The 23087-nt window shown below is 41.4% G+C and overlaps 1 protein-coding gene across 2 annotated transcripts; it reads left to right on the forward strand.

Moving 5' to 3' along the window:
- The first annotated feature begins 622 nt into the window (after positions 1-622).
- On the forward strand, positions 623-17652 carry hsd3b7 (hydroxy-delta-5-steroid dehydrogenase, 3 beta- and steroid delta-isomerase). Of its 2 annotated transcripts, XM_036552474.1 has the most exons (8): positions 623-723; positions 1857-2010; positions 5337-5660; positions 7768-7923; positions 9791-9899; positions 13152-13251; positions 15107-15269; positions 17138-17652. In XM_036552474.1, exons 3-8 carry the CDS (start codon positions 5504-5506, stop codon positions 17545-17547), a joined length of 1095 nt encoding a protein of 364 aa, XP_036408367.1. In that variant the 5' UTR covers positions 623-723; positions 1857-2010; positions 5337-5503; the 3' UTR covers positions 17548-17652. The 2 variants fall into 2 exon arrangements, with proteins under 2 accessions (XP_036408367.1, XP_036408366.1); XM_036552473.1 differs by lacking the exon at positions 623-723 and having other exon boundaries at positions 1768-2010.
- The last annotated feature ends 5435 nt before the right edge of the window (positions 17653-23087 follow it).

Genomic DNA, 23087 nt, shown 5'->3' on the forward strand with positions numbered 1-23087 from the left:
GAGAAGGGGTTCTTGTGTTGGTTTTAATCACTCCCATTGGCAGGATTTTTAGTCATTCCAAACACTGACAGAATAATTAATGAAATTAACAATTAAAGAATGGAAGAACTGAAGGAATAAACTAAAGTACTGCCATTGACCTACACATCTGCTAAAACTGAAAACAGTGGAAGGTCTGACATTTTTTTAAAAATGAAGTAATCATTAAAATTACTAAGGTTGACTGAGGTTGTTTTTGACCACAAAAGGTCAATGGGGAGAATTAGTGAAATACAAAGACCTTAATTGCAAGCAAAAAGAATAATCCTAAGGGATTCTTTTTTAGGCATTACATCACTGATAAACAATTGTAGAGTCACCTAGACACTAGTACAGCTTCTAGCTCACTGCAGCTCATTTACATTTACTTCACATTTATTCATTTGGCAGACGCTTTTATCCAAAGCAACTTACAGTATAGTACAACACAAGCAAAAAAAGGCATCACTCTGTCAGAAACAGGAACAGAGTCTGACACAGAGGAAACAGAAGACTGAGGTTAGGTTGAGACCTCAGCCACAGGACTGGGTCAATTTCCTGCAAGCAAAAATAGTGAGATATGACAGAGACAGACACACTTAAATGAAGCCAGGAAGAACAAGATGGATGATCAACTCTACAGAAAAGGGATGGTGAATGCAGAGAGCTCTTGAAAACCAGAGGAAAGAGATGGAAATAACAGAGGTAAAAAAAAACTGATAGAGAAAGAAACATCATTTTGTTTTGACTTTAAGCTGCAGGACATGTTCATGGTTTCTGTTAACTGCTCACATCCTCACTCACATTTAGCCCACATCCTCACAGACTACAGCCACTTGACAATTTTACTAGCAATGTTTCTCATTGTAGCGAAGGGTAAGAGCAGTCACCCTGCCTGGCCTCGAACCCAGGTCTACAGGGTACCAAACATGCAACTTTGACCACGACACCAAAGAGCCAGGCTCTTTGGTAGGGCAGTCAGAGTGCATACTCATCCATAGTGACGGCACCCCGTCACACTCATGTCAGCACAAACCTATTACATTTGGTATTGACGTTATATCTGAAGGGCTGTGAGGAAAGGAGAAAGATATAATATTAATGTTTGAAAGAATCAAGAAAAAGAGTACAAACATTAAAATGAATAAAAATAAAACTGAAAGTGATAGGGTAAAAGTATATTCCATGTACATTAAGTCCTTGTTTCAGCAAATGGTACAATATTTTCAGTTTTCACAGTGTTGTATGATGGTTACTTAAAAGATGCATGGAAGAAACACAGTAATGGAGATGCCTCCACTGGTGGATCCTCTAGTATACTGGTATACTCATTTTTAATGCAAATTGACTGTGTTGACCCTGTGCTCTGGTAAGGTAGTCAGGCAGAAGGTTAACACAGGATACCTATGCGGCACTAGATACCTGATATCTTTCCATTTGGAGTATCGATTTCAGTAAACTGTTGTTGTAGACTCTGCCTCTTGGTGTGGCTGTTTTAAGTCAACCTTTTTTTCTCCTATCCACAGATTTAGCATATAAGTACATGTTAAGCAAAGTCACTTGTGTTTATTGACTTTAGTTAGGAGACATGCTGCTTAAACATGAGGCTGATTAGAATGAGTTTACCATTTGTTTGTATGTCGAAAGAGAGCAGTCCATACAAACAAATTCTTGAATGTACTAAAAGTCAAATTGGCCTTGTTGACCAAGGTAATCAGTAATCAGGTAGGACAGAGCATTGGCACTAAAACTGAAAATCACTAGAGCTTTGCTTCAGTCTGCTGACTTTCTCTCTTGCTAGGTTGAACCTAAACAAGAATTTTATTTTTCACTGTCAGTATTCATGGTTTCTGAGTGAGGAAATACCCATAAGGAGCACAGTGGGAGGAGCAGAGAGGGAGGGAAAGGGCAGCAAATATCTCCGATAAGCAGGATCTCTGGCGACACTGCTGCGTCTGAATGATAAACTGGATCCCTGTCCGAACATATGCAGTAAGTGCATTATTATTGTGAATTTGGAATTGTGAGTAATATGTATACATGCTGGTAGCACATTGTCTGGAAGTCTAGCCAGAACCATGAGTCATGTTATGTGTATAAACAGTTGGATTGAAACCTGTCTGAGTATTAGATAGTTTTCTTTACAGAGTAATAATGAAGCTGACACAGACATACCCTGACATAACTTTCTTTTAGAGTCAGCATTACCTATATGTCTCAACACTGTGACACTAACCAGAAGTATTTTCTGTACTGAAAAATTTTGAAGTAAAGATCAGGAGTTAACATGCGTAAAATCAGAAAAGTAGTCTTGCCATTAACCAAAGCTCCCTACAGGGGAACAGGGGGAAGAAGAATGTTTCTTTCTGCCTTTCGATTTAACAGATCATGTATACCATGCTTTTTGTCTGACCTACAGTGTTGTTATATAGACTCTATAGATTTTGGCCTTATTTCGGTGCCTTTCCGGTGTTTGTACATGTTAATTTGTAACTGTGTGTAACTGAGTCTGCATTGATATATAACATAACAAGGTGATGAAAGTCTCACCACAATCAGAACTTTCTGTATGTGTGTGTGTGTGTGTGAGAGAGAGAGACTTTTGTAAGGGAGGGATTCTAAGACGAAGTTTCTATGCAAATAACAGTGACCTTAAACTTTAACCGTTGTTTTGTGACTTTATCAAAGGACACGCAGAGGACTACTGATTAGAGAGAGGGCAAGCACTGAATAGAAGTCAGTAATGAACTGGAAAAAAATTAGAGCAGAAAAATTTGAAAATTAATTTACGGAGAAGAAAAAGACCATGAATGGTCACAGATGCTACTACTGTCACACACTCTCTGAGTATTCCAGTAACAGAGGAAGAGGTGGACATGGGAATCAAGCACCTCTGATACACAACGCTAAACAATCACTGCCTGATCGGAAAAAAACCCTTCCTATCTCGCAACACAGCATCCTGTACCATTCTGGTGCACACAATAGGAAGCGCATGTATCATCTCTCATAGTGTCTTTTGGGTTTTGGCAAACATTACCATAACACAACAATCATTAAACTTCTACAGCGCAGTATCCTACACAGGACAGACATATTCAAATAGGGGTACAAGGACCCCCCAGGGGAACTAGAAAGAGTTTTTGGATATGCCTAGAAATGAGACAAATAATCACAAATGATAATGGAGCTGAAGACTCAGATATTATAAAAGGGTACTGGAGTAAATGTTTCAATCAAAAAGGTCTAGAATAAGGTTGGAAACATTTTCTATAGAGCCACTCAGGCCTAGTTAAGTAAAACAAAAAAGAAAGCAGAAAATAGTTAGGTATAAAATGTATGGTTGCAAGAGGCCAGTAACTATGCTTACTTACAACTGTAGTTGTCACCTGAAAAGAAATAACAAATGTTAAGGTAAAAAAAAAAAAAATCAAAAGAAGATGTTGAATAACATGTGTTCAATATAGTCCTGAGGCGTAGATGTTGAAGCAGTTGACACTTGACAAAAAAGTCACATATGTCCAATACTTGGTCTGCTTCTGGCTGGTGAGGGAGATACAGTAAACTTTTTCTCTCAACTGAAGGTACATGACGGTTCAATTCCCATTCAGTGAGTATCACTGCACTGTGGAACAAGAATAGATAGATCATGTTCCAATGACTGTTACATGCTCATTAATACTCCAACGTTAACACAAAAATTCAAGTATTCTAAATACGACAAGCCATGTAAACACCTTACCCGCAGAAAAACATTCCAAATAAGCCATTATTCCAGGTAACCCTCTGCGAAATGGAATATTGAGCAATGTCAATACGTCAGTTTTAATGTTCCTCCCGCACATGCACATTTTAAACCTTTCCCAGCAAGCATGCCTGTTGTGGCTGTGTGTGGGCGGCCCGCAGCAAACCCACGCAGACTTTCTCATGGGGATGGCAGAGGGCCTGCCCTCAGGGGCTAACAGTGACATGGGCAGCCTGCTCTGGGTTCTCATAAGTAAACATAGTACACAAGTGCACACTCACTCATCAGTCCCATAACACACCCATATGTGTGTATGTTTGTATGTGTGACAGTGTTATTGGACTGATGAGTGAGTGCGCACTTGTTAACTCCTGACCTAGAAAGGAAAATAAAATACATTCCTCGCACAATAAAATGCAGCTATTTTTTAAATAAAGAGTTGTCAATTTGTAATTTCGTTGCCTTTTAAGAAGTAAATTAATTTTCAATTTAGTTGACACACTTTCCACAGCCCATCGTCCTAGTCCAAATGGGCTTGCCTGCTGTTTGTCCCATGTGTGTTTCCTGTGAAGTCTGGAGTGCTGGCCTATCGGCTAGCCACAAAGGATCCAGCACTCCGATGCTCACAATAAGCATTCTTCAAATCATTCCCGTGTAGGGCCGCTATGTTAGGCCCCAGTGTGGGGGAGCCAACTGTGGGTCCCTTGAGAGTTTACTGCCAGCCCACACTGCTAACAGAAAGCTCACAACAGGCATGCACAGGGATGTTTGCTGGTTGCTGGTCATGTTTATCAAAATAACTTGTATGTTTGGAGCAACGAGGAAAAATTCATTTGCAGTAAGTTTTTTTTTTTTTTTGTCAGTGGGCCAAGGAAATCGACTAAAAAATAATTCAAATATGAACATTTTATGAGCGGTCTTCACAATTAAGATACTTATGGGGGGGGGGGGGGGGGCATTCAGGGTTGTCTTACAGAGTTTATTCAGTACATTATATTGGTATTATTGGTGGTCGTATTTCATATTGCGTGCAAACAGCTTATACAGAATATGACCGCTATTATCCGGACTAGGGTGTGCGTTTAAAACATCCTCACTGTAAACAAACGCTTCAGAACACGCACTGGACCCTGTTTGCTTGGCTGGGTGTGTCGGTAACTTCAGCGCAGAGAAAGGCCGATCGATAGAACGACTTGCCGATGACCCTGAACGCTGAATAGTTTTGCATAGTTGTGCTGTTTTTGTATGGTCGAGACAAACGCAGCTTTGCCATGGGGCGTACGTAACAGTAAACAAAGTGAGGTTCTGAAAAGCACTGTAAATATCTGGAATAATACTTGACCTTATGGTATCTTTCCACGTTTTAACACTGGCTATTATAGGATAAGTTACGATGAACATCACATTTGTGTAGATTATGGCCTGTAAGGTAATTTCGTAATAAAATATTGCGCACCGGACACGTTTTTCACAGTTGCTCATTCACTTCATGACCAGGCAAAACGCACGTAGGGCTGTCTCTCTCTCTCCCCCGCCTCCTCTTCTCCCTTTAACTTCACTTTCTCTCTGGCAGCTTTTGTCTTTGCGTGGAGCTGATCTGGTAAGAGGAGTCAGATATCATCGCTACCTCTGGAGACGAAGGGGAAACGACCTACGAAGAAACTGACCAAGGATTCAAATATATTTAGGCAGCTAGCGACAGCCCATACCTCAAAAAACTAAGAGCAAACCGAAGCAGGCATGTCTGAAGAACGTGGTCTGATATACTTGGTCACGGGTGGGTGTGGATTCCTCGGTCGGCACCTGCTGCAGGTTTTACTGGAGAAGGAGGATCGATTAATGGAGATTCGACTCCTCGACAAACACTCAGACCCTAGTCTACAGGATCGCAGTACTGGTAAGCTTTGTCACTGATAATTATTGTTTATTTTCAGTGCCGCTGCTGATTGTAACAAACTTACTTAATAATAAAGTGGTCATTACTTGGCTCACTTTCACAAACCGTCTTTCATGCACTTCCAGCCCTTCTACTGAATAGTATCAGATAACTTCCACTGCATTTACAGCAATTAACAGTGCTAATCTCGCTGGAATCGCGGCAGACATTTCCTAGACGGGTTTGAAGGAATTTCATACTGTTGTTGTGTCAGCCTTTGGGTTAAAACAGTTCTGCATGACAGTGAACACGATTGCGGTCGTGGACGTAACAACTGAAAATATGGATTGAATCGTAATGGGTTGTTGGTAAATCTGAAATAGCAATGGACTGTGTTGAGATTGTAAAGGAATAAACTTTGACGATGTCAGAAACTTCAACTTCAGACTTCAGATGAGTCTTAAATTGGTTTATTTTAATTCCAAGCCTTGAACTAGGCGTGAAGCTAAATTACTGGGGAAACCGGAATGGACCAGACACCGTGGCAGTGTGTGTCGTATTGGGAATAAAGGCAGTAAAGGGATTAGGAGTGGCGAAAAAATTATGGTTCAGGGCGGTTGGGGAGGAAGAGCGGGGAAGGGTGTGAAGTGTACCCTCTTTGACGCACGAACGGTGTGCCGGAGTGACTAAGTGTGAACAGCGGAATGGTTTCCTTTTCTGTGGAATATTCCTTATGAATCATATACGCACCTTTACTGTGGCATCTGCCGGCTTGTACAGTTGTTGGAGTTCTGCTTCTCAGTTGTTGTAGTGTCTTGCATAACACTGTAAGAATGAGGGCCATGCTCTGTATGGGGGCCTCCTGAGGAGTTTTCATTTTTTGAACCTGAATGCTTGGTTTTGCAACTCTGGTCCCTTTGAAACTTTTTGTATGGATATTTATTACTGTGTGTGTCTCGATTCTGCACGATTTATTATTATAATAAGAAGTCGTGTTGTACGGCTTATGAGAACTTTGTTACATAGCCAATACAAAATGTCAAATCTACATTTACATTTTTACCAAATCTAGAACTTTGGCACTTCTCATGCTGTGCAGAGTCAGGGCAGATTCATTGATCTTCATGTCATCTGGATGGCCCATCCCACTTACTTTTCCCATTATATCAGCAGATCTGCGAAGCAGTCCAGAATTCTGGAGAAGAGGAATCAGATAAAATGGCTTAGAGTGACGTGCAGACCTGCATAGGAATCAATGAGTGAAGTAGATGTACGCAATAACGATAACCGCTGTAAGATAATTTGAGTAGTAGTGCTTGGCAGGATGATAATCATCATAGCACCTAAACAATGCCCTTGATTTTATATGGATGAACTGTAATGAGCAGAGATTTGGGGTGAGTTTATCATAATTATCTTTCCCACGGTGGTTTGAGGTTTGCTGATTAATCTTCCAAAGAGTATCATTTATCTGCATTGTGAAATGGGGGAAGCGGCAATGTCTGAACAAAAGTACGGCGGAGGGGAAACAAATGTGAGGGAGGGGGAAAAAACAATACTGAAAATCTTTTTCTTTCCGCTCTAGTTTACAGTAAGCCTGAGGTGAACTAAGGAAGTGGAAGTCTGGAGGCGTACTGAGGGTTTTATTGCAGATAAAACAAATTTTTTTCTTTTTTTGGTTGTGGTAGTCAAGGGGAGCTTAGGGGTTATGAAGCTACTAGTTTTTATTCTTTTGTCTCTGGGAAATGCTGGGAATTTCCTCTCATCTGTCTTCTATGTTGACAAGAAGGATATTAGAACATTCCTATTACAAATTCCATATACAAATTTTCACACCTGTACCATGAAAGGACCCAATGTATAAAATGCAGTGTAATTTGTGGTACAGTATATGAAATCACAGCAACAGGTACTGAAAGAATGTAGGTTAAGTAACCATAGTTATTTAACCTACATTCATGCAGTTGGAGAGCCATGCATGTGTGTAGTTTACCGTGGCAACACTTTACAGGTACAGAAACTATGTTTCACCTTCAGTGCTTGTTCCAGTTCTGGTGTTTTATTTTCTTCTCTGTCTGTAGTTCTTTGAGTCATTGTGTTGCGCTATGTCTGTCTGTTTCTTTTTCAGAGACGGTAAAGGTGGTGGTGATACAGGGTGATATTACAGACTACCCCACTGTGCTGGAGGCATCCAGGGGTGCAGACGTGGTCATCCACACGGCCAGCCTGGTGGACGTGTGGCACAGGGTCCCTGAGAAAACCATCTACACTGTCAACGTCCAAGGTGATCCGGGCGGGAGAGGAGGGAGGCCTTATTGGTTAATGGGGCGGAAATGTAGCATAGTGGTAAGGAGCAGGTCGAACCAGGGATTGAAAGGAATCGAGTTAGCAACCAAAAGGTTACTGATCCAATTCCCCACTGCAGCGCTGCTGCTGTACCCTTGGGCAAGGTACTTAACTCACAGTTGCGACAGTAAAACATCCAGCTGTATAAATGGATAACCTTGTAAAAACACTGTAACTGAAGTCACTCTGGATAAGAGCGTCCGCTGAATGGCAATAATGTTATAATGTAATGTAATGGGAGCAGGGAGAGCAGAGCAGACAATATGACCTGAGCCGGTGCTGCTTGATCGCTTAGTAATTGGAGGTGGATGAAACTGTTTTGGTTTTGGAGCCGAGTGGGATAAGGTGTGGTGCTGGATGATGAAAGGACAGAGCAGTGTGGGAGGAGCGTAAAAGACATCTTTCCCATAAAGTGTTTCAGCAGGTCATGCAGAACTCCACACGGCCAACACATGGCTCTAGAGATGCCAAATGTTGAGAGGCTCCAAACTATTAAAAAAAAATGTTGTAGCTGCAGAATCAATTTTCTGTGGAATTCCGACTAAAAAAAAAAACTCCTCCACAGTATAACCCTGTGACTTAAATGTATTGCACGTTTGGATAACAAAGCATTTGCTCTTACTAAAAAAGCTCCCGATAATGTTTGTCACACATAAGTGGCTAACCTCCCCTGATACCCTCACGTGTGCATGTCATGTGCCGGTGCTTAGGAGCCTGAGCTCTGTGCCAGCAGTGGTGCTGCACTGAATTCTGCAGCGTCTCTGTGTGATGAGTGTTGTTGACAACAGCACTGCACCTCGTAGACCTGAGGAAAAAGTTATGAAGGTCTCTTGTGTAGTCCCTAGGCAGTAGGAAAAAAAAGATCAGAGTTTTTGACTACGTTTTGTTTTTAGTATTCCTATGAACTCAGGCGTGTGTCCAGGTCCAGGCCCTCAATGTTGGGGATCCAAAGTTCAAGAGGGCGTATAAAGTGGGCGTATAACTCTGCTCACAGTCCTCTTTTATGTCTCAAGCCCAATGGGAGCTTAAAGCAGCATGTCATGTCCGGGATTAGAGATATGGAATGGACTGTTTCAGTATGGTGCTGCCAGTGGGAGGCCTAGAAGGAACCAGGGGTGGACACCCCGGCTTCAGAAAGTGAAAGCCCTGCCACGTATTTGTTCTAGCCATTCACTAAACAAGGTGATTTCACAAATTAGCTCCTCTACCTGGCTGAAGAGTTGTGCTAATCAAATTCAGCTGATGTAGTGCGTGCGTGGAATATGTGGCAGGACTTTTACTTTCTGAAGCTGGGGTGTCCACCCCTGGAAGGAACCAATCGATCCACCTCAAATGTTCAGTTTTTCCAAAAAGGCAGACATCAGCACTGTTTTGCCTTTGACTTTATGGACCATTGCCAGTGTGCAGGAACTAGCCTCTGCACAACAGTCAATTAGACTTTTGATGAACCCTTGAGTTACCCTTCTACACAAGTCAAGGAAATAAATCAAAGATACGTATCAGTAAGAATGTCATATTTTGAAGTATTCACCCACCCAGAAAGTTTCCAAATCTTCCTGGAAGCTCTAGTCTGAGGAATGTTTCTGTCTTGTGCAACATTTGTTCAGGTGTAGTTTAAATATTCTGTGGTCTGTAAATTGCATTTAGTGTTTCAATCTTGCATTTATGAGTGAGGTTATTGTATCATGGAATGTCTGCTCCCCTTGGTAATCAGTTCTGTGTGTGTGTGTGTGTGTGTGTGTGTGTGTGTGTGTGTGTGTGTGTGTGTGTGTGTCTGCCTGCCTGTCTCGTCCTCTCTCTTTCAGGAACTGTAAACATGATAGATGCATGTGTGGAAAATGGGGTCCAGTATCTAGTGTATACTAGCAGCATGGAGGTGGTGGGACCCAATATCAAGGGGGACCCCTTTATCAGGTACCTTATGCTTTCTCCCTTCTTCCTTTTTATATTGAAGTCTATTATATTTTTCCTCTTCTCTCAATCTGTTGCTTGATTTTCCCCTCTTCATCCCTCCCTCTGTCCCATTTGAAATTTCCTGCCTTACAGTAAACTCATTCAGAACTCATTTTTTATGCAGTAAAGGCCCACATGGGCTTTGCTGACCATTCATAAGGGGTAACATTCACTATTAAGAACTGTTTCTCAAGGGCAGCAACAGTGTTTGCTTTTGCGTTTAATAAACAGACTTGTTTATATTCGTGTGTATACGGCTGTGTGGCATAGTGGTTAAGGAGCAGGACTCGTAACTGAAAGGTTGCCAGTTCGATTTCCCGCTGGGGTACTGCTGCTGTATCCTTGGGCAAGGTACTTAACCCACGATTGCCTCAGTAAATATCCAGTTGTATAAATGGATAACATTGTAAAAACACTGTAACTGATGGAAGTCGCTCTGGATAAGAGTGTCCGCTAAATGCCAGTAATGTAATGTAATGCCAGACTGTGCAAGAACTCTTAAGGGGACTTGTTAATAGGTTCCATCAGTTCAGATTTAGCTTCCTGGAAGTCTCATGTTTGTGCAGAAATTTGAAATGTTTTTTTGTGCACAGTATTTGGCTGTGCACACCGTGAAGAAGCTCAACAAAGCCTCAGATCTGGATTTTTATGCTTTTGACGCAACCCTGTTTGGGATCACTGATTGCACATTGGGCTTGTCTCAGAGTGGCAATCTCTGCACTCATGTAGGGCCACTGGAGCAAGACAAAAGCAATCATCCAATACACTCGCTCATAGCCAGTAGCTGTTTTTTCCCCTCTACAAGTCACACCATAGTTCACCCACCGTGAAATGGGCACTCAGTGTGATAGGCACCTGACAGTGACCTAGCTGGTTGTGAACCTGAGTCATAGGGTTTGGCCTGCCCTCAAAACAAGCGCCTTACTGACTGAGCCACACACTGTCTATCAGCCTGGTGATGTCAAATCACTCATTTACTTGCACGAGTGATAAATCTACTTCAGGCGCACTTTGGATAACCTATTAATTATGTTACATGACACGGCAACAATAGCAAACTAACAGTAGACTTCAGAAAGTCTAAGTCGTAAGTTACAGGCTGTCGGTGTAAAACAGTTTACCTCCAGGTGCTCCATCTGATACCTCTTGACCAGTTTTGCAACATACTGCCAGTATGACACTGCATTAGCTCTCTTCATCAACCGTGCTATCTTCATTTTTTGGCTGCAGAGCAATGTGATTTTATGTGGGATCAGATTACAGATTCTGCTCTTGTCTTTCATATTTCGGTGTCATTACACATTTGTACCCGCACCTGTTGAAAATGTTTGTTTTCAAAGTATGTTCTCACTTGGACTTGGTCATGTCCTGTCCATTGTTTTCTGTGGTTTGCATGCGCCTAACTGTGACAGTGGGGTGGGGTGTTTCTTTAGAGAGACTGTGCAGTCACCTGCTTTCCGTAACTAGTTGTAATGAATTGATTTACATTTACATTTATTCATTTGGCAGACGCTTTTATCCAAAGCGACTTACATAGGTTACAGTTCTTTACAATGTTATCCATTTATACAGCTGGATATTTTCTGAGGCAATTGTGGGTTAAGTACCTTGCCCAAGGGTACAGAACCGGCAACCTTTCGGTTACGAGTCCTGCTCCTTAACCACTATGCTACACTGCCACCCACCATGATTGTTGGCTGCATTAAATTTGCATATTTTGTACTGAAACCATCACCTTAATAAATCTGGCCCAGAGCTCTCACGCCCAGAGGAAGCCCAACTCCAGTCCGCATTACAAGCAAAAGCCTGTTTCTGCCTGTTACAAAGATACGAGGAGCAAGGGGAAATCGGGGTGGTGTTGTAGCTGTTACCTTTGGCTGCTGTTTGTATCATTCACCCAGTTTAGCAGCTTGTTCCATCCTCCCAAAATGGTCTTTTTTTGTCATACCACAAAATGTAATTGGGGAGAGGAGAAGGCCTGTTTTTGAAATAGCTTAGCGCATTCCAGGCATCCCACTTCCCTGTCAGTGCCAAAGAAGCATTAACACCAGGCACTGAGTCCGCAAACACTGAATCATACAATCCACAGCTGAACCACACATGCATTCAGTGCCCGACAGTGATAAATTTTTCTTGGTATCCATTTAGAATCTTTAGAACAGATTACAGATAGCCTATAGGCCTTCATCATCACTATTATGCTCATCAGCATAAGAAGCCATTGTTTTATTTTTCCAAAACAGCTTCTCAAGTGTGATTTTTTTGTTGTTGGGACAATATTGTCCCCAGATTTCTTTCAGAAAATGGACAGTTGCCTACAGATTAAAACGCCAACTTGTGAATTAATTTTCCTGTTGGCCTATTAAAAACATTTCTTGGAGGCATGACCAGCTGTCTCCAAGCATTTGTATCACATTTGACTGGGGCTTCACCTCAACATGAGCAAAGAAAAAACAAGAAAATCTCCCTGTCTCTGTCTCTCTCTCTGGCCATCTGGGTGTTATTTTGCTGCATTCCATACATTGGAATAGCTGTTCTGAGTTTTTAAAAACAACCCTAGTCCCCCCATTCCTCCCCCCCCCCCCCCCCCCCCCCGCCTTTGCGCCTCATGGTTGGGTTCTGACAGCCGCACTTTTCACCTTTATTATCCTTATATTAAGCGACTGTCTCTCTTTAACAATTCAAATTTATCCAGTCGATATCTGCTAGTGCCAGGGGAGGTTACATTTACATTTATTCGTTTAGCAGACGCTTTTATCCAAAGCACCTTACAAATGAGGTAGAGTGCAACACAAGCAAAAAACAATGAAGAGCCAGATGCTTGCTTGCAGCTTGATTCCAGGTCAAATCAGTCATTTGGCTTGCTGGTTGTTTTTCCTGGCTGTCTGTGACATTTGTTATCCTGAACAAGCATGTTCCCTTCCGTCCCTCTCCCTTTCCTCTGACTTTGATCAGAGAATACATTGTTAGTCTGTGCCAGCCAGCAGCTCTATTACTGTCTTTTCAGACCCCTTTTGTAAAACCTCAGCTTGTGGCATTCGCAATGTGGCCTTTGACTCACTGTTGAACACAGACATTGCGTTGTCTCTGTCCCCTCCCAGTGTCCTACCTTTCATCCTACTTTTATCCCACTTTCATCAGCTTTAATGAGTACAACTGATCTATGTGTATGTTTCCATCTTCTCAAATATTCTCTCTCTTTCCTTTTCACAGAGGGGATGAGGACACTGTGTACAATGTGTGCCATGAGATGCCGTATCCCAAGAGTAAAGCAGAGGCTGAGAAACTGGTGCTGGAGGCCAATGGCAGGAAGGTATTATATATATACACATACACAAACACGCCCACACATATATAACTCAACAGGCTGCCGCACCACAGTCAGAGTCCAGAGTAAGAGGACAGTGTATAAGTATAGAAGCAACAACAGTGCAAACACTGTCTGTTTAGTCTGTTTAGCACTGTTTAGACTTCACAGCATTGTGAAGCATTCACTTTTGGAAAACTTGTCAGGGATGAAATACTACCTTTTTTGTATGTGTGCGCATTTTTTTTTTCATTTTGATTTCATGTTTGGGTCATATTCGGCTTTATATTCTTTTCAGGCAGTTAGTACCATGACAAGCACACGTACCTTATTTATGGTGTAGTGCTTGTGTGTGTGTCAGTATGCATGTAAGCACTGTACCAATGAAGATAAATAAAAGATTATGTCGCTTTCGCTGTATTAATATTATTTGCATTTCTTCACAAGGCGTTAATAGTCACCAGTTGTACATTAAGCTCATCCCCATGGCAGCTGCTGAATTTGCAGAAAAAGGCAAATTCAGTTATACAATAGAAGCACACACCTACTGTGATTCTATTCCATACTACATTTCCCACAGTGCACCAGGAGGCAAACTTTGTCAGAAGAGGGGCCACTATCTGAATGGCGATTAACTCATAGGTGCCCAGATGAGTTGCGTTGTGCTGAAAGTAGTGCAGCCAGGAGACCCTAGCTGACCCACCCACACCTTCCCTGCTGGAGCAAAGCTAATGTGGGCTCCTAGTCTTTGTCAGCAAATCGTACAGCTGGGTAAGAAACTGGGCCACGGGGCTCAGTCTCAGTCTTTAAGTCTTTATTGTCTGAGCCACTCAGGCTCTTCTTAACATATAATGGAAAGACAGTATAGATATCAGACTCAGAGTGAACTTAATTCCAGTAGCAGGACAAAGGAGGGCACTTCTTGTATGTGGCACCCAGCATTTACATAAAAACCCAGTTTAGATAAAAATACTCTTTTAAGGGAGGTACCTTTCTCAGACACTGAATCATATGGTCTGTAAAGCAACACGCACATATGATATTTGTGTGATATTTTTGTCATACATTTTTCTGGGCTTCTATTTGGAATTTTTTTCTTTAGAACAGCTGGCATACAGCCTGAAGGCCGCCATCGTCATCATCATCAGCATGAGACACAGTTGTTTATTTTTCACAGCTGACATATTTTTCAAGTATAGTTTGTTTGTTGGGACAGCATTGTTCCCAGATTTATTTGAGAAAAAGGAGAGTTGCTAAAAGACACCCCAGACGTGAAAACAGGCTCACTAAAAGCACACATAGTCACCAGCACCTGCATCTGAGTGAGTTTTTTTCTCTTAGCTAAAAGACAATAGCTAAAAACCATATCCCAACAGCAACAAGCTGCAGTTTGATGTTGTCTGTATTCTGCAGAATTATAAGAGTCACCAGCTCATTTTGAAATTTGGGTGCATATGTGATCACATCATTGGTGTTACTTCAGCTACTGAACCTATCTCCAGTAATCTCTGATTGGACAGCCCTTAACCACAGGCTGAAGTGACAGTGACACACGTTGACCTCTGACCACTGAGCTCTTATTAGCTTGGAAGTGCAATACTTGGAAGCGTGATGTCATCGTCACTTCAGCGCAGTTATATCATTATGCAGGGGTGAGTGTCCTGCAGAGATAACTGCAGAAGTGTTATCAAAGCTGCTACTGTGTAATTCAGCACAAAATTGAAAGGTACACGGTACAGTCTATAGATGCAGCACATCTCCTCGTACCTTTCTGAGTAGTAAAGATCATCATTGCGTCATTGCGCTGCACCTGACAAAGCCCTGCCCCCTGTCCCTCTTTCTCCCTCCCTCTGTAACTCAGGTGAACGGAGGGGCGATCCTGTACACCTGTTCCTTGAGGCCTACGGGGATCTATGGGGAGCACCACCAGCTGATGCGGGACTTCTACAACACGGCGATGCGCGCAGGGGGGTACGTAATCCGGGGCGTCCCCCGGACCACAGAGCACGGTCGCGTCTACGCAGGTGGGCATCGAGGGAAAGGGTTGCCACGGCAGCGCCAGCCGACACACCGCACATACAAACTACTGTACCAGCCGAAAGTTTGGATACAACTTTTATTCTTTTATTTTTACTATTTTCCAGTTTCTAGAATAATAGTATGGATATCAAATTTCTGAAATAATACAAATGAAAATGAATAAATCTTTAAAATAAAAATTTTTTGGAAAGAAATTCATATGTAGGCATCAATTTCACTTTTCATGTTTGTCTAAGAAACAAATTTCAAGCATTTAAGAATAAGTCTTTAGATGAAAATGTCTTTGAATGCATGTTTCCTATTATCTTAACCACATGTGTCCAAACTTTTGACTGGTACTATACAAGAAGCAATTGTTAACAAAAAAGTTATTTTGAAAACCAACATACAAGAAAGGAACACAGCCACAGCAAAATCAACTGCCAGAAATGAGACCGTGCTCTCTTGCCACACACCCGTATTTGAACAGTCACCCTGTGAGCCAAAACACAGAAGCTCACACCCACACTAACATGCACAACCTGTCCATGACTGAGTTGATGTCAGGCTAATGTAGCCAAAGGCATGAGCACTCATACTGTTGTTGAGCATCTGTGGCTGTTCTCAGGAAAATGATCACTCCATCATTACCAATTACCATATGTAAGTTTACAATTTATTTCAAAATTAACCCCAGGGCAAGCAGTGGCCGTGCAAATTATGTGACATGGCTCTTACTAAACAGGTACATTTGGGAAGGCCCGATTGTTCTAACAAAACACTTGGGTTTTATTTCGTTTAAAGCACACTCATTACAAGCTGCCCATTGAACTTGTTTTAACAGGTATTTATGTAAAAATAGTTGGAGCCTTCACAATGGTTGAATGACTAAAACAACTTGATGCTTTTTAAAGCAAATTTAACAGTAACAATTCAATATAGATCACCAAAATAATCATTGCTACATCCCTCCATACCATGGAAGCAAATTATTTTCATTTATATCTCTAAGCCTGGGATAACACTTCAGATTACCAATAGTTAGTACATTTTTGTAACATCTCCAGAACGTTAGATGTGAAACCTTTAATTACCTCTGCACGACCTCTGCTCGTGGGGTGGAATGGGTATACAGAGGGGTTTCTGAGGCTCACTCACTTGGCAAAAATGTTTTATCAAATTTGTTTTGTCTAAAACCAAAGAGTGTGGGTGCACTTCTGCTCTTGAACAAAAATAGCAGTGTCTGAGCTTGCCTTTGAGGTTAATTGTGGACATCACTCACAAGTCTAGTTTGTTTGTGACTCATTTTTCCCATTTTTGCCACATGAAACTAGGAGCCAGGCTGACATTGATTTACACTGGACTTTGTGACTTTTGTCCGTTTACTGTGGAGTTCATTTAGTTTGAAAGTGCGTAAGCCTGTTTCAGTTTGTTTGACTTAAAAAAAAAATTGTAACAAAGTTTATAGGACACAGTTGAACAGATGGTCTTGGAATGTCAGAGCTAATGAGTTAATGGTCCCTATAAGGTTAGATATCACACTTGTGTAAATAAAGCCAAGCCAAGGTCAAGTTCATAGGCATTTGTATGGGTTGTTATCAAGTAGTTGCAGGTTTTTGAATCCTGGATGGACAAAACAGTATTGAATTTTGTCTTCCAGCACCAGTTTGTATTAAGATGACTTCAAACTTAAGTATGCCATTGTAACAGCCAGTCGGATGTTAAACTAGTCTTGCCGCCAGAAAAATGCCAAAATGTCATAACCTCTTTGTTGTCTAACCTTTGTAAGCTGAAACAGTGGCAAACCTAATGCTTTACATAGACTTTAGAGTCCACAGCCCTCCCTTAACCTCCACATCATCTCTACCCTCAGGCAATGTAGCCTGGATGCATCTGCTGGCTGCTCGATCCCTGAGAGAGAACCCTCAGAGACTGGGAGGGGAAGTGTACTTCTGCTATGACGATTCGCCGTACAAGAGCTACGAAGACTTCAACATGCAGTTCCTTTCACAATTCAACTTCCGTCAGGTGCGGGTGCCCTTCTGGCTTCTGTGGGTGATAGCGGGTGTGAACGACCTGCTACATCTGGTGCTGAAGCCTGTGTGTAACTTCACCCCCCTCCTCAACCGCTACACACTGGCTGTGGCCTCCACCTCCTTCACCGTGCGCTCTGACAAGGCCCAGCGCCATTTCCAGTACCGTCCGCTGTATGACTGGGACCAGGCCAAAGCCCGCACACAGAGCTGGGTAAACACCTTTCCCCAGAGTAGCAAGGCCTCCTAAAACAGCTGACTTTTCTCATCCACTTCAATGTTTCAGTGAGTTCTCTGTAGGGACACTGTACTTGTCATTTCTGAGCCTCCCATGTTTTCTTCTCTCTCTCTCTCTCTCTCTCTCTTTCTGTTCTTATTCAGTTTTCATTGTTTCCATTCCTTCAGTTTTGTCATTGTTTTGATCTTTTTTTGATTTTGTTCCAGCAGAGACCAAAAAAACATGCAGCTTGGCAGAATAACACTACGTATATCTGTCTCATTCCTTTCATCTCTCCTGACGGCTTCAGGGCCACATTCATGTTTACCATAAACAATATGAAGTATCACATACAGGTATAGACATGCGTAGCTGCGTTATTAAGTTTCATTTTCAGACGATCCAGTTAACAGTCTAGAAACTGGTATACATGCCCACTCAAGCCTTGCCAACATAGTCCTGTGGTAGGAACACCTAGGGCTGACTGGACCAGTTCCTGCTTCTCCTCATATATCGGTGTCATTAGTCAGCTGTCAGCTGCATTTCTCTGTAGCCGTATGTCATGACAGGCTACCTCACCTTTCCTGACATCATCTCACTTGCACAATGCAGGCATGGCCCCTACTGCTATTTTGCCTCCATAAATAAGGCGCTCCATCGGCTCCCCATTGCCCAGTCACTGATTAATTACAGGTATTACCAAGTGCAGTTCTGTTTTGTGAAAGGTAATTTTTTTTAAAAAATCTCTCACTTTACAAAATCTCCCTTTTGTTTGACATTAAGTGGAAGGTGACAACACTGTGTGTCACCTCAAGTTTATTTTGAAATTTTAATCATCAAGATGGACATTTTATGTTTGCTTTTTGTGGGCAGTGATTACTGAGAATGGCTGTTTGTATTCAGTGATTCTCTTAACTGAGTTATCCACATGAAACATCATACCATAAGGGATCGTGTTTCAATTTAGATTGAATGCCTGTGTATATGTTATGTGCGCTTGTATTACAGTCTCTACGTGCAATGAGCACATTTAGCTATACAAATCAGGTCATGACTCTCATATAGCCTGTTCATGAACAGGTTTGTTTGTCTAAATGTGCAAAATGTACAACTGCATATTGCATATGTGCATAGCTATGTAAAATGTGAATAAGATTTGCACAGTCTATAGGGCAAAATTTATGATGAAGCATGTAAATTTATTGTTTTTATATGTTTTATGGAATGTTAAAGTTGAAGTCTGGTAAAGTGAGAGTGAATTCATATGTTAGTTCTAAGTTAATTTCACTTGTTTTTAAAATTTCACTTGCTTTCAAAATGTAAATTGAAGAATGTATTGTGTAAGCTATGTATTTCATCCTGGGACAATGGCGTCTGCTAAGCAATATAAATTGTCAGTATTTATTTTTGTAATATCAAATATATATTCCTGTTTCAAGTATATTAAAGATTATATTCAATTATGTCTTTGGTCTTACTTGTCTGAACAATGCTTCTGACAGGAATGAGGCAGACATGAGTGTCAGGCCCATGTTGCTGATATGCAGACACTGGAAAATGTGTGTGTGTGTGTAAATGTTATCACTAGTTAGGCTCAAGTTCGAAAGTAAACTTGAATTACTTAACCCTCCAAGCATTCTGCTCTCCTCCCTCCACAGCTGGACCGGCTCAAACCCCCCATGTGCACTTCAACACGGTGTTTCCCGGAGTGCTCCACAGCCCCTTTAGGAAACAGTGGTTCCAGTTTTCCATAGATACAGTGTAAACATCAGCGAACACAGTCTGTTCAGAAAGACCATCGTGCTGTAACCTGTTGAAAAACACAGGGCTACGCACATGAGCCTGTAAAAACATACATACAAGAGGAGCTCACAGTTTTTGGGAGTTCTGCCAAGCCACCAAGTATAGGGCATCTAAATCACAACAGCTGAAAGCCTACTATTTTGATCCTGCTTTCTTTCTCTCTTCATTCCTTTTTACTTTCTTTCCTGTTACTTCACTGCATAGTTCTTGATGGACAGATTGACAAATTTTGCTCCCATTTTACAACCTTAGCGGGCATAGTCCATAGATGTGCATAAAATGCTGCAATATTTTAAGCTTATTCTTTTTATCTTTTTATCTACTCTTTTTTATGTTAATCTTATTTTTATCTTTTTTTTATCCCACACTGACAGATATTCACAGCTGTTACTACTTCAACTCATATACTGTCAGAGATTGTATACATGCACAACTAATTTTCCCGCCTTTTTCATGACCACACCCAGTCATACTAGATATAATAACAAACATGTTCGCATGTTCACATTGCATAAAGGTCCACACATGAATTAATTAGACTGGAATTTGCCACATGTATTGTTCAGTGTCTAAATGTGTATGTAGTGCTTTTTGTCACCCAGGGTCATAAGCCCTGCCCAATATTGTGTTTTGAGCACAGATTTCCAAATGTGTTTTCACATTTTGACATGACCTTTTAAATAATTTACTCATTTCTCTCACATTTTTCTGCATTAACAACTAGGGGCTGGCTCTAGCGATTCATAAACTGGTTTTCTTAGTTCTTGATGTGTGGCCTTGATCTGTGTTACATGGCCTTCATGAACTACACCTCTTCTGTAATGTTTGCATAATGAACATTGCTCAAATGTGCTTTTTAGTCAGTCACCGGTCACTCGGGTTGAAAGCCTTTTGGTTACCTGTAACATTGTGTCTTTCTTTGAAACCCTGTTGCCACAGAATAATTGACAAGACATTTGATAAAAAGATAACACCTGTTTTTAAGAGGTGTGATATGGTGGAGCAATGCATATACTGTTTCATCCATGATTAAAAAATAAAGAGAAACACATGGGAGTTTCACTTGGCAATATTCCAGGATAAATTTCTCAGATGTTACGTATGATAAAGTGTCTCTCTGTGGGTTTGGTTTTCCACAGCATGCACTCAGTCCTTGCATACCTGTATCATTATTTTTATGTTGTTTGGCAGATGGTAATATTCTGGGGAGAGTTACAGTATAATATCAAACATTAAAAAAACAGGTTCATATAACACATCATAGATACTGGTTTGAGTCCTACCTATCTAAGTCACATTGACTAACCACTGGGATATCTCAGGGGTTGGTGCTTGGCCCCCTCTTCTTCTCACTGTACACAAACTCACTGGGCCGAATCATTCAGACGCATGGTAGGCTTCTCCTACTACTGCTATGCCGATGACACCCAGATACCCATGTCTCATTCCACCCTGATGATCCCATGGTCTCGGCCCAAATTTCTGCCTGCCTCTCAGACATCTCAGCCCGGATCAATGCCACCTTCAACTCAGCCTGTTTAAGACGGAGCTCCTCATCATCCCAGCCAGCCCGTCCATTCAGCCCGACATCTCTCCAGCTAGGTCTGCAAGGACCTAGGGGTAATGTTTGACCAGCTATACTTGAAGGACCACATGGTGATGAGAGCCAGATCATGCAGATTTGCGCTGTACAACATCAGGAAAATCAGGCCCTATCTATCTGAGTATGCTGCACAGCTCCTTGCCCAGGCTCTTGTTATCTCAATGCTCTATTGGCTGGCATTCCTGCATGCACTATTAAGCCTCTGCAGTTGAAAGAAAACGCAGCTGTGCCTCTGGTTTTCAACCAGTCCAAGAGCACTCAAGTTACACCTCTATTTGTCTTGCTCCACTGCAGGGCCAGTGCTATGGGGGTGCTTAGGGGGACAGTGCACCCCCAAACAAACCGCAGTGCACCCCCAGTTGTCTCCTTGTATCCCAATGTCTACATACAGTAGTATTTATTACATTTTTTTAAGATATGACACATATCTTAAAAAAATGTGGTATTGATATGACATTTTGGCCCCCCAAAATTCTGTGTTGATTTAATTAAATGTTTATATAATTATTTATCTAATTGAAATATATATTTTCTTCTTTTATTTTGTGTTTATTGATTCGGCACAAATGGTCTTGCAAATCATTCTAATTATCATTCTATGGATTGAGCATTGCATTCTATTTTCTTCAGTAAATTGTGCCATCTAGTGGCAGAGCTTGGCGATGTCATAAATCTAGATCTGATGTTGGACAAATTACAGTGGGGTAAATGCACATTCAAAAAAAGGCCAGCAAAGACAATATATTTTAGATAACATTTTTTGTTTGTATTTTATCTTTTGCATAATCAGTTTGCTTGGCAATGCCAATATCTTGCAGAGGAACATATTAAGAAGAATTATGAATATATGTAAGGTGTTTAATGAACGTAAGAGAGGTGTTGGGAGTTAGATAGATAGGACTGGAGAATATTTACAAAAACAGAGTCTTAAGTTCATAGCATTCTTTCAGACTCCAGTCATCACATCTGGTAAAATCTGGAGTTGATATCAAGTCCTCTCCATAGAAAGAATAGAGCAATACAGCATTTTATACTCTTCCCAGAATATCTATGGATGGTAGAGATAACTTTTAGCACTTTTAGCACTAATATGTTGCTTTTACTCACTTGTAGCAGCCTTTTAAATTTTATCTTATTCATCACACATACACAGGACCAGCGGTCCACTTTTGCACTTTAACACCTATTTTCATTATGTCTGTATTGTACTACATTGTGTATCTTTTTGTATTTTTAATCATATGTAATGTCTTATATCTACAATGCTGGTTAAAAAATTTTGAAGCCAAAAAAAAAAATTCCCCAAGGAGAAAATAAGGTCAATATTGCATGGAATTGCAAAGGTCTTGTTGAGTGTAGGATGAATGCTTCCCTTTTCACTAGACACAGTGTGTGAAGTAGTGGTGAGTAAGAATTGCACCTCTGGTGGCAGGTTGTGGTATTGTGTTCTGGCAGGTCCTGAGTTATTGTAGCAGATTGTAGGGGCATGTGCCACTCCCACTACTCTGGTCTGTTTTGGAGACCTGCCAGTGTGACTTGCACCGTAAGAATGCAAAGATTTACTTTACACTCACTGGTGGAAGGAAGCAGTGAACCTATAAAAACTGGGAGAGAGATGTTTGTGAGAGATGGCTGCAGTGAGCTCCAACAAGTGAGAGACTCGGGTAACATTTCAATCGTTGTGACTGTTGGTTGGACAGCGCTGAGCACAGTTTGAAAAGTAAAGTGACGGTCAGAGTTTACCTGACCAACATGACAGGTGAGACCGAACATACTCCAATGCGTCAGCTTACATCAGCATGGGGAGATCGTCCTCCTCTGCTTCATCTTAAACCGAGTAAGTTTGTTCTGACTAAGTCTTTTAACTCAGTCACCTAGGGATAATTATGGGTCCTCAAGGTCAACTTGCTCATTACAATAAAATGAATTAATCGAGCCTGTCAAGAGTTGCACGCCTTGTTCTTTTCCTCCTTTGCACCATTTCTTACTGGCTGATCAAAGTGGGGTGGCACTGGTTGTGTTATCAACTGAACAAGTAACCTTACCTTGAGATATTAAATTAGTTCACAGACACTGGTGAGAGTTTGATGTGCAAATATAGTACAGGAATGCATTCACTTATCTGAAATTGCAAACTTTTAACAGGATTACAGCTGGTGGAGCTAGC

Source organism: Megalops cyprinoides, chromosome 19 (assembly GCF_013368585.1).
Source record: "Megalops cyprinoides isolate fMegCyp1 chromosome 19, fMegCyp1.pri, whole genome shotgun sequence".
Lineage (NCBI taxonomy): Eukaryota > Metazoa > Chordata > Actinopteri > Elopiformes > Megalopidae > Megalops > Megalops cyprinoides.

Excerpts from the sequence above, each read along its gene's own strand:
- hsd3b7 (XM_036552474.1), top strand. The coding sequence starts at position 5,504 with ATGTCTGAAGAACGTGGTCTGATATACTTGGTCACGGGTGGGTGTGGA. Across the intron at positions 9,900-13,151 it reads AAGGGGGACCCCTTTATCAG|AGGGGATGAGGACACTGTGT; the intron begins GTACCTTATGCT and ends TCCTTTTCACAG. Across the intron at positions 15,270-17,137 it reads GCACGGTCGCGTCTACGCAG|GCAATGTAGCCTGGATGCAT; the intron begins GTGGGCATCGAG and ends CTCTACCCTCAG.